Raw genomic sequence first — 12,397 nt, forward strand, 5'->3', positions numbered from 1 at the left:
CCACCACATTTTTCCTCGTTAACTGTGCTGGGGCAAAGAGGTGGGAGTGAGGGAATAAAAGCATTCCTGCATGTCTGGAGGAAAGAAAATAGATAAAGGAGGAAAAGTGAAAGGGGAAGGGAACAGCGGCCAGGGACTTGAACGGCCAGTGAAACGACGCTTCTCTGGCCCCCCTGTTTAGATAATAATTAACTCGGGGTTAAAGATTAATACTCAGGCAAAGCACTGTATAAATGGCCCGGGCAAGCCGAATGTACGTGAGGTGCCTCCTGCTCTCAGGCCGCCAAGCTGCCCTCGCCCGGCCCCTGCTCAGCGGCATGAGTGGCCCGCAGTGCGCGCTGTGCCGCGGCTGGCTCCGGGCGCTGCTGCTCCGGGCGCTGCTGCTGCTGCAGGCCGTCCGCCTCGCCCGCGGCGCGCAGCCCGTGCTCTGCGCCCCCTGCACCCCGGAGAAGCTCGCTCTGTGCCCGCCCGTCCCGCCCGACTGTCCGGAGGCTGCTCGGCAGCCGGGCTGCGGCTGCTGTCAGATCTGCGCTCTCGGGCCGGGGCAGCCCTGTGGGGTCTACACCGCCCGCTGCCGCCTGGGACTCCGCTGCCGCATCCCTGCAGGAGAGTCCCGGCCGCTCTCCGCCCTCATCCAGGGGCACGGGACGTGCTTGCCCGCCAGCGAGGCCGGAGAGATGCGTACAGAAGAGCCGGCAGGTACCGCGCCATCGCGTCCCCTCACGGGCCCGCTCGGGAGCTGCGGGCACGGCCCTCGCCGAGGGCGACCGGAGGAATTGGCAGGCGCGACGCGGGCTAGGGGAGCCAGAAGCTGGGAACAATGAGCGAAGTTAGGGAGGCTTCTGAAATATAGGGAGGCTGGAATGCACTTTCCAGGGAAACGTGCTCTGACCTGTTCCAGCTGAGATGCATCCTGGTGCCGTAGCTAAGATGTTCGCAACAGGCTAGTACGCTGCAATCTGAAAACATGAAAACCCTAAAGCATAAAGATGGCACAATGAAGAATAACTACAATAAAGTGTCTGGGAGGCTGCAGACAATTTTTCTTTAGTAGCAGACAGTAGCTGGAGTAGGACAAATGTTTTGTAGGCTTTGGTTATGTCCATCTGTAAAAGTCATGAAAAGGCTTGTGCCTGGGAATAAAATGTACCTTGAGCAATGGAGTGCTAGCCAAATTATCTTGAGGCAAAAAGGCATCTCAAGCATCTTAGACTCTATGATGGGCAGGAACTTCTTCAGTGTTATTTTAGTATTTTTCAATTTATTATTATTATTATAATGATGATGATTGTTATTATTATTATTTTCATCATCACTACTGCTATGTCTATGAAGTAGTTATTAAGGTAAATCGGTAGCATTACAGAAATAATCATCATTGACTCAAAATAACAATAGCCATTAGTAGGAGTAAGTGGAGTTTCTCTCGTAGTTGAGGGGGTGGGGAAGGCAGAGAACAGTGACCAAATTGAGTATTTAATCTACCTGCATTATATTTGATTTGATTTTTCCAGAGTTTGCTAGATTCATTCCTTCCTTACTTTCTTTCTTCCTTTCCTTGCCTCCTCAATTTCTCACCTTCATTTTTTCTTGAACATTATCAATCTATTGCCTGTTTACAGCCTTGATCCAGCAAGTAATTTAGGTACATAAAAATTTTATCCTATGATGAATCTCCTGCAATTGCAAAGAGCTTCTCTTGCTTTCAGTGGAAGAGTTCACACATGCTGATTTAGGCACTGGTATGAAGGCCATGATCAGGCAGAAACAAATATTTTCTGCCAGTTCTTTGCTATTTGATCTACTGCAGGTCAGCAGGAGCTACTTCTGGCCCCTTCTTATTTATGAGGCAAGAGCACAGTACAGGATACCATGGGATGAGGTCTTGACCATTTCCTTTCATGAATAAAACCTGAAGTACATCACGCTGACAAAAATCTAAATTCATTACAAGTTTAACATCAATCTTTTCTCATTTAGCCAAGTTTCTACAACCCACTGTAGTTGAGAAGGTTTTTTTTTCGCTTCTAACAGATGGGCTGCAACTTCATCTTTGGGATTCAAGTAATTTTGAAGGATCATAAAATAACCAATTTGTTAGAGAATACCTGCTGAGCCCTTCTATGAATTTATTATCAAAGTATAATTTGCCATGCTGCACATGTAATTTATTCCTACAGGATCTACTGTAATGGATGTCTTAGATATTACTTTTTCTTTTCTTTTGGTTGATCTTTCTTTTCACCTTTGTAAACTTTGAGAAATAAGTGCCAAATTTCACTGAAGATGTTTACTTTAATATCATCACTTCCAGATTCTATAGAACCTGATGATATGCCTCTGGAAAGCACTGAAATAACACAGGATCAGCAGCTGAACTATCAGTTGATGTTTCCCATAGGCCAGGATAAATCAATTCCCTGGAATTCCATCACTGCGTATGAAAACATGAAAGCAAAGAGAATATCTGAATTCAAGAAATGGAAAGAGCAGGTGGGTTTTCTTTGTAAAACTTTTAGAGACCATTTCAGTAGAGACTTGCAGAATGTCTGGAGACAAAATGACAAAATGTCTGGAGCCATAATAACATGTGTGCATCAGGTATGTCCTAAACAGACTTCATGCAGAGGCTGAATGTTTCACCATATTTACAATCAGATTATAATGTGCCCCCTTAATTTGCAAGAATCTATATTAAATTCTTGGACTCCTTTTTAGTTTTAGTTAAGAAAAGGCATTTTTCACTGGTCCAACACACAGCAAAATAAAAGGGAGTCCTATGAAGTTATTGATGAAACATCAATTTAAAACAAAATGTGATTCACTCTGATCACAAGGAAACACTATTAAGTGTATTTATGTAGAAAGAAAAAAACCTCCACAATTAAAGTGGGGCTCAACACTGCAAAATCCTACTGGGCAATGACAATGCACGGCCTTTGCAAGCAGGTTTGTGTTCCACTTGGGAGCACCAGACAACCACAGTTAGATAGGTCCCAGGCGGCAGCCGCGCCCCTGCATTATGGAGATGGGTTAGTTGGGCAGCACAGAAGCTTTGGTTCGTAATGGTCACTGACAAAATGGAAAAGAAAAAGAAAATATATACTAATCACCACCCTACCTTAAGAAGCCTCATTCCATATCCAGAACAGGACTTAATCATTGATTGAGTTTGAATATGTACGTGTGCTGTTAGGGGCAATTCTGATTTTTAGGGCTTCTGCTTTTCTCACTGTGAGCCACAGATAAACCCACAGACTGCAATATGACAGCTTATATGAGGGGCTAACATGGCAGGTTTTGCAAAAGCAGAGTTTATGGTTTCACTCAGAAGTAGACATATTTATTCAGTTACTTTAGCTTTCTTGTACTGATTCAAATGTGTTAGGTACTATTGATGTACAGAAATTGTGACTTTGAAAAAGAGAGCCAGCAAATTGTGAAAACAGTGAATATTGCAAACAGTTCTTCATTCCCGGTTCCAAGAACTTTGGGGTTTGGTCCCAGAGCTATAGAATGGCTCCATGTTGCTTTGGCAACAGTTCTGTCCTGTACAAAAGATAAAAAACGTTCAGATATTTGTTCTTGCACCATCTCTGTATGTCTCGTACCTATCTTCCATATATCAACACAGCACGAGCCATGGCAACCTGGAAAACGTGACCAATCTCATGTACCAGTCTTCTAACTTCCACCTCCCTGTAAGAGGAGAGATTGTATCCCCTAAGCAGTAATGTGTTTACTTAGTACAGGTTAAATTTTCTTGAGTGGCAATTTAAGGACTAAAATCATGTTTATAGAACAGAAAAAAACTCAAGAATAAAAACAAAGGTCTGAATGCAACACCAGAGTTTTCTGGGTGTGCTTCTACTGAAAAAAAGAAAAACTACATGCAAAACAGTCCGGTGTAGACTTTTTGCCTAATAAGTATTTTCAGCTTTTTACTGTCTATATTCTGATCACCTTTTGTGTGGCTGATTTACTTGTGATTTTTTATATTCACTATCCTGGTATTCTTGCAGAGTCCTTGTCAGAAGGAGCTTTACAGAGCCCTGTATAAATTGGTGAAGGCTCAGAGAAGCAGAGGGGAGATTTACAAATTTTACTTGCCCAACTGCAACAAGAATGGATTTTACCACAGCAAACAGGTGCGTGCCTTTTCCCTGCTCTCTGCTCACAGCAGTGCTGTGACTAGCCTGATACAGCCAACCCTTTCACAGCCCTCTGCTCCCAAACTCACAAGTTTGCAGCAGGTTGTGAAAACAGGGATGCTTAGAGCAGATGGTTTGTCCTTCTCTTCAAGGTAAGCTGCCTGCTAGTGGCTGTCAGCAATACAGGCAAAAGTCTTCTCCCTTCACAAAACAGGTGTACTCAAAGCCTTTTCCAAAATATTTTAACCCTATCTGCTCCCATGTACCTGATTTGTTAGCATTCAGTCAGTTGACATTAATTCATAAGATCTGCCATACTACATGCCAAAACTCATTGAATATATAATAATCACTATGTAAAAAGAGGGCTCTCAGCTTACAGGCAGCAGAAAACCTACAGAGACAGTGGAAAAAAAAAACCACTTTAGAGTAAGATTAACCTTCTGAAAGCCTAACAAAAATACTGATTTGTGCTGCCTATGGATTATGTTATTTGCTCATTTCCATTATACCCTCAAAAAAATCTTTTGCAAGTTACAGTGAGAGTAATCTGCAAAACTAACGAAAGCTCCAAACCTCAAGCCACACCCTGTAACCACAGGTCATGCACACAAATTTAGTAGGTCTGCACAATTCTGTGTCACCAGGACTCCTTGGTTTTGGGCATACCATCACAGTGTGACTCACAAACACTGTGACCTGGGATCTAATCAAGCACAAACAGAAACCGGTTTAAGCCCCTTCTCAAGAAAAAAACCCCAAAACATATCACCTTTTTTGTCTCCTTGTGTGAAGAGACAGAAAATTCAATCACTGCTCTCACCCTATAAGAATGCGTATTCTGCTGCCCTTCATTTCTCACACTGGCGCTGGGAGACACTGCTTTTTTCTGCTGCTGTTCACCAAGGGCTGGACAGTTTTAAATCTGAAGTTTCTCTTGTGATAGCTGAGCTTAGGTCTTGGTTCCCTAACTGAGTGTGTTGTTTAGAGGCTCTGTAGACCGCTGCATTCAAAACAAGACTATGCATGGCAGGTCTCCATCTTCTGATCCTGATTGTGTCCATCACCTCTACTGGCAGTACCTCACAGGTAATCTTACAGTTACTTATTGTGTTTGTTTTTTTTTTTTTTTTTGCTAATACTATTCTAGTGTGAAACTTTGCTGAATGGAGAGTCTGCTGAATGCTGGTGTGTCTATCCAAAAAACGGCAGAAGAATTCCCGGATCTCCAGCAATTAAAGGAGACCCAGAATGCCAACAGTATCTCAGCTCACAGGAATAAAACTAAACCCCGAGGTTTTTCATGCCAAGTTTTCTGTGGGGCCTGTTATAGTCAGGAACCATTCCAGTCAGGAGCCATTTCAATAAGGTAGTCTTGTGCACCTGATTTTGAGTGTATGAGTAACCCCATAAAGTAACATTTTTACTGCCCTGAGATTGCCTACATGTTTAAGTGATAAATGTGAGCTACTTCAAGATCAAATCCTATAATCTTGTATATTTGGTTTATATAATATTATATATACGCTCATATGTAAAGCTGATAAATTATTTATTTCGCACTGCATGTATTTTTGTCTTGATGTGTTGTTACTAATTTATATTCTCAAACACTTCATAACTTTATATTTAAATACTTAATATTATTGCGCTTAAATGTTGGAGGAATGCTGCAACTTAAGCATTCAAATGGCATAGCTATTGTAAAAAATGGCTTGTAAACTTGCATTTTTGTACTACATATTTATAGATGTAAAACTGAATTTTTAAAACTAGATTTCAGTAGAAAGCATGCTTAGAAACTTATTTAAAGCATGTTTTGTGAACATATTATGTTACTTTTGCACCTCTGTTTCAATGCCAGTCTGTTTCTTAAAAAAGAAATATTAAATACCGAAGCTCCTGATGGGACAGTATTTGTATATTTTTTAAACATATGCACTGGATAAATGGCAAAACACAATATGATATTCTGCACCACCTTTGACGATGTAAGTCGTTCACAATGTTGACAATATTATTTAAAATGAGCTTGAGCTATTAAAAGTCTTCTGCTCTGCCCTTGTCTCTTGTTTTCTGCTTGTTTCCCTTCAACAGTCTGACCTCAGCAGGAAAACAGGCAAAAGTCTTGCAAATCTGCCTCTTGCATGCCATGCTCCTTTTACATTCAATGAGTTTCCTTCTTTTGGTTTCCCTGCCCCATTGCCCTAGTCCTTTCCTCTCCAGTCCCAGCTGTGCCATGCAAGGCTCTGTCTTGGGCAAAACAGCTGCTTCCAAGGGAAGTTATTAAAAGATTTTCTAGAGAGGAAATTTGAATGCCCTTCTCCACTCAAATGCCCAAGGCAGCAGTATTAGTGCATTTAGAAGATAACATCAAGACTAGAAAGAGCCATTTCCTGCACATAAATCAGAAGTTATTAAAAGGAGGCTGGGAAAAAAACCAGCCTCACACGTTTTTCTGAAAGCAGAGAAGAGAGTGCTCCTGGCTTGGGGTACAGTTCATTTCCCTCCCCTACATGTTCCTTTGACTTAGTGATTGAGGAGAACAAGAGAATGCAAGTGACTTACGTTCTGGCTTCAAGTTGATTTTGTCCATGGCGAAATGGGTGTGGGACTAAGCAGTCACACAGGTGAAAACAGTATGCACCAGCCTTTCCTGTGAAAACAGCTGGGGAGGATAACATTTTCTAAGAATCTGGCCGAAGTGAAAGCCTAAAATTCTCCTGCCATTTGTTGGCACAAACTGAGTTTTAAATGGGAGAGGGAAGCTGCTTGTTGAAACTGCAAAGTGAAAGCGTGATCTCTGCTCTCCCTGTCACGTTTCTCTGGCTTCATGCATTGCACTTGCTGACTGTGTTGTATCTTCATGACAGTGTCTGCCAATCCAATGAGGGTCTATTAAACCGCTCTAGATGTAAAACTGTGGATATAGTACTGACCTCCTTTGTGAAGTCTTTTGAGATCTTCCCAAGGAAAGCACTGCAAAAAAGCAGTCGATGGTATTGGTATTGTAACTAACTAATGTCTAACAGCCCCGTGATGAGCTGCTGGCTAAAACTGTGTTACACCACTGCACCACATTCACTATGTCAAAATGCTTGGCAGTCTCTGTATCAAAATAATGAAGAAGCAGCAAGTTTTGGAGTTCTTTTCAGGGAGTGTGCTCAGCATGGAACAATTGTAATGGCATTGCCAAGTGACAATGGTGAAGAAAAGAGGGGAAATCATAGTGTCACAGTTGCAGCACACTCTTAAGAGTACTCTGATTGCTCTTAACCACAGACCTTGTGTAAAGGTTTATCTCTAAAGAGCAGAAATTTATTCTTTTTGTTGGGATTATTATACATATAGGGGAAATGTTAATAGTTTATGTAGTAATAGTCTATTTGCAGAATAGCAATCCAGTGGACAACTACTTCCAGCATTTTACAGGGTGGAAAGTTCCCATCCTAGCTATAAGAAATTGGAGTTTTCAGTAGGGACGGTGGTTTAGGAGATACTCTTTCTTCTAATTGTTAAGTACCAGAAGCAGAAGTTACTTTGTGCAACATTCAGGAATGATAGGACAATTTCTTAGAAGTGTTTAGCCCCTTACTTCCCACTGAAAGTGCCAGGGGAGGAGTGCCTCCTTATCTGCAATTTGGCCTCCTATGATATCTCGCCAGGACTCACCAAGACAGACGTGCTCAGCTGTTGAGTAGAGCTGTTGGACTAGAACCAGACTCTTCCATATACTGGGATTAGGACTAATACAAGGAGGCAAAGCAGGCAAATTTTATCTTCCCTATAAAAATTCTGCTGGGAGCTTAGACTACATTTACACCATAGATGACATACACCTTGCTCTGTCCTAATTTTTATGATCAGCCTCAAACATCAGGGTGAAAAGTCAAAGGTCTTCAGTTTTTCTCTGTTTTATTTTTTCTGTTTGTGGAGCACTTAGGTTTTGTTATTTTAGTGGTTGTTTGGTTGGTTGGTTTTGGTTTTGGTTTTGTTTTGTTGGAGTTCTCTCCTCTCCTCTCCTCTCCTCTCCTCTCCTCTCCTCTCCTCTCCTCTCCTCTCCTCTCCTCTCCTCTCCTCTCCTCTCCTCTCCTCTCCTCTCCTCTCCTCTCCTCTCCTCTCCTCTCCTCTCCTCTCCTCTCCTCTCCTCTCCTCTCCTCTCCTCTCCTCTCCTCTCCTCTCCTCTCCTCTCCTCTCCTCTCCTCTCCTCTCCTCTCCTCTCCTCTCCTCTCCTCTCCTCTCCTGTCTTTTCCATGTGTCAGCTGACAGTGCTGGCTTCAGTGTGTGCCTGCTGCAATGGTTCCTCCTGTGCTAGCAAGCCAAGGCTGGTGGGAATGGATGGGCAAACAAGGAAGGTGCCACAGGATATTCACCCAGCTCAAGTGTGTAGCTGGATGTGTAAAGGAGATGTACTGATCCTTGTTATTTCATATTCACTTGCATTTCTCCTACTCTACCTAAAAAGAAATTAGCTGGTGGGAATGTCTTAGATGAGCATCTGTGATGTTTGGTTCATGTCATCTGAGAACCCTGCCTACCCAGTTTGCGTTTCTTCTTGCCAAAACCATCAGGTTTGCTGCAGCAGGGTTTTTTCCAGCCATGCCTCCTCCTGCCCATGGCCTACTGCCAGCTGCAAAATGTTCATAGCACAGAAATGAGGTCACTGCCTTCTGTACTTCATTTTATACCCATTGTTTCCCCTAAAGCTGTCCAAAGACAACCAAAAATCACCTGGTATTGGCCTCTGCTTATACTGAGTCAGTTCTGCTCATTGCTTTGGTGTTCAGCAGAGACACATTTGTATCAGCTAGAGTTGGCAGAAAGTGAGGGGAGAGAAAGGAGTAGAGAAATGGTGGTGAAGGGTAGGCAACCCTAACACTGAAAGATCATCATAATCTCTGTCACTTCTCTACCACAAGAACATATGCTTTGGAAAAGGACTTGGGGAACAACTTACTGCAGACCCAGTCCAAAATGCATTTTAAGATATTAAGCACATGAAAATTTAGCCTTTTACTTTACAAACAAACATATTCCTTTGATCTTGCACTTGCTAATGTTAGTCTTAAACACAGAAAAAAATTAAAAGGTAAATGAAAAATGCATCATATATAGCTTTCTTTCCTCAGGGAGAAGAAAAGTGGGATGGAAAGGAATGGCACATGGCAGAGACTTGTCACAGGATTTACTGCCTTTCTGGAAAGCATTCAGCTCCCTTAGCACTAGTTATTAAAAGGGAATCCTAAAAAAATGCTAAAACAGAGCAGGTTTTTTTCTGCAAGTCAGAAATAAAGATGCATGTTCTTTACCAGCAGTTTAGCAACACTGACTTTTCAGAATTATGTTTCTACACACATCATTGCTTTGCTATTGCAGAACAACACTGATGTCTAGCCCCTGCTCAACCCATTATAATAATTAATAATAGTAATAGTAATAGTAATAGTAATAGTAATAGTAATAATAATAATAATAATAATAATAATAATAATAATAATAATAATAACAACACACTAAAAATAAAATAATAAAGAAAAAATGCCTTTAAAAAAAAAGATCCAAACTACTCACTCCAAGCTAGAGTCTCTCATCATGCTGCAAACTGAGTGGTCAAGTTCTATATGTATCTTTAGACAACACTTTTGAAGTTGGTCTACTTTTCCTCAGCTGTCACTCCACTGATAAACCACTAGCCTAAACAATCTCCCCAGGCTGCACTGAAGACAGTTCTCATGTTTTCCGTTTACCAAGACATTTCACATTTATGGACCAATTGTCGTACATTGCATTAAGAAGTGGGCAGATATCCAGACTGCACAGAAATGTAGAGTATGAACATCTTAACAAATATCTAATTGTGTTTATTTGACTCCGAGGTTCAGATAGGTGGTATATATTGAGTAACAGTAGCAGAGTTAGTGGGAGTGGAAGGCTTCTCTTACACCCTATGTTACCTAGCCATTTTTTAAGTTAAAGGTGGGAGGGAACAAAGAAGGAGAGGATCTGTTAGGAACACAGCCACTTTGTTCCATATTACCAGTTAGTACCATAAAACCAGCAGTGGAGCAGGAGCCCAAACATACCAGCACTTGCGAAATAGCTCCGACGATAGCTCTGCCAACAAACATCTCTCCCTCCTTTTCTCCTCTCTTGACTTATGACTTCCCCCATAGAGCAAAGTTCATGCAAGGAAGCTACTGTGAGGGCACAGGGAGAGGGATAGCATCCCACGAGGAAGATGTGGGAGCAAGGGAGCTCTTGGATGTTGCGGTAAGGTTAAATATAAAATTTAGTCCATTCCAGATCATGGCTGTTTTATTTTGAAAAAGTTTCTGCTCATCTCTTCAGTTACCTTCTTGGATTATCAAATCTGAGTGGCAGCATGGGCAGCCCAGCAGAGACAAGGGTACACAAGGGAAGGCAGGGACTGTGCTTGACTCCTTGCTGCTTCCTTACTAGCCACATTTTCCATCAGGGGGAGGGCCTGACCAACAGACACAGCTCTTCTAGCAGAGCCTTTGTGCTACAGTTCTGCTAAGCTGAGTACAGCATAGGCAGTCATCCTCTTGCTCTCAGTCTCCTCCAACGTAGACATAAGCTAACAAAAAGCAGCAATATTGTGCCTATACTGAAGCTTTTAATTGCGTAATCATGCAAATGGTGACAGGTGATCTTTTTCTCTCTCTCACTGAGTGCTTTGTGGTGAACGCACCAAGCTGATGTAGAAATGCTGAGGTTCTTTGGAATTGTATCTTAGTGTGAGATGTCTGTGGAGGCCTAGAGCAAATGGTGGATATAACAGTCATCATATTTTATATTTTTTCTTTGCCTGCATTTTCTGTTTATTGCTGCTTTGGCAGCTAAAGTATTATCATTTATCCCCAGCAAGAACAGAAAAAGGAGATCAGCAACAAATTACTGGTAGTTTGGTAATAGCAGCTGTAGAAATGTACGGCAGCATCTGAAGGCAGAGGGTTGCGTGCAGCATCCCTATGATAAAACAATAATCAATTGTAGAAGCTTAGTTAGGCCTTACTGAGTGCAATTTACATGATACATAGCAGACATAGGAAACAAGTTTCACCTTGAATATTCTTGATATGGCATAAGCAGGCAAAAATAGCCTCTGCTCTCCAGTTGCAAGGAGTGAGGGAAATGCACTCTCAACCTGGCTCTTGTAAGGAAGTCCTTCCACTTTTGGAAGGTATTACCACAAATGGGTATGGGAAGCGGTCCTTCTCAGTGACATTTTCTTTAGAACTTTTCAGATTAGGCAATTTTTCTGCATGAAACCTCAGCTTTGTTCTGCAGAGATAATTTTGCTACCTTTTGTTCCATCCCCACTCATAGGAAGAGCAGTGGGGTAAAATTAGCCTTGACAGAGAAAGGCTCTTAAGGAATTTGGATGGGTCAGCAGAAGTAGAAAGCCAGAATGTATACAGCAGCAGGACATGAATTCTGCAAAGATAAACTGAGATTTGCAGCATAACCCTCTGCTTTTGCTAATACCTAGTCTCCATATTTTTTCAGCAGCAATATTCTGCCTTGAAGTAATTTGCATCTTTTAACATATTTACAGGGTAAAAGCAAAAAGAAAGTTTTTTTTTTCAATGGGATTTTCTCTAGGCTGGTATATATGCTTCTACTTCTGCAAAATCTGAACTGGAAGACGTAAATAAAATGCAGAGTTTTAAGACTAAAGCTTGTTCTGATGAACAATAAGTTTGTACTACTTGCCATTTTACCAGAAATTTTTCTTTTGGGCAAAAAATGTTGTAACATCTTCCCAATCAATACATTGCATAACGTAGAAAATCTCACATGCTGGAACTTGGGACACCAAACTTCTACTGTTAGGCTCACAGGCCCATAGGCTCAAAGGATGTTTGTGGTTGGAAGAGATCTCTGAAAATGACCTGGTGCACGCCTCCCTGCTAAAGCAGGACCACCAGGGAATGGTTGCCTGGCACTGTGTCCAGATGGCTTTTGAGTATCTCCAAGGATGGAGACACCAAGATACCCAGGTCCACTGGACATACCAAACGACTTCTCTTCTGAAGGCCTTGAACCTATTTTGCGTGCTTGCAGATGAAGCCATTACTGATACTGATCACAGAAATCTTGTCCTTGGAATACTCTGATATCCTTTTTGGATCTTATTTTTGGATCTCTCAGAAAAAAATGAAAGAAGTGGGAGTTGGGAAAGAAAAAGGAGTCCTTTGTAATGAGGAAACAAGCATATTCTT

General features: G+C 41.8%; 1 protein-coding gene and 1 long non-coding RNA gene across 2 annotated transcripts; one reads left to right on the plus strand and one right to left on the minus strand.

The window, feature by feature from the left end:
• Positions 1-218: 218 nt before the first annotated feature.
• On the plus strand, positions 219-6,211 carry IGFBP1 (insulin like growth factor binding protein 1). The gene is made up of 4 exons (XM_005487025.4): positions 219-699; positions 2,315-2,493; positions 4,023-4,148; positions 5,302-6,211. The coding sequence occupies exons 1-4, from the start codon at positions 234-236 to the stop codon at positions 5,431-5,433; spliced, it is 903 nt and encodes a 300-aa protein (XP_005487082.3). The 5' UTR covers positions 219-233; the 3' UTR covers positions 5,434-6,211.
• Positions 3,128-8,157, minus strand: LOC141729198 (uncharacterized). The gene is made up of 3 exons (XR_012580538.1): positions 7,824-8,157; positions 6,720-6,819; positions 3,128-3,549 (listed from the first exon to the last, which is right to left on the minus strand). It is a non-coding gene; the product is annotated as an uncharacterized LOC141729198 (long non-coding RNA).
• Positions 8,158-12,397: the final 4,240 nt, after the last annotated feature.

The sequence above is a fragment of the Zonotrichia albicollis genome, chromosome 1 (assembly GCF_047830755.1).
Source record: "Zonotrichia albicollis isolate bZonAlb1 chromosome 1, bZonAlb1.hap1, whole genome shotgun sequence".
Taxonomy (NCBI): Eukaryota; Metazoa; Chordata; class Aves; order Passeriformes; family Passerellidae; genus Zonotrichia; species Zonotrichia albicollis.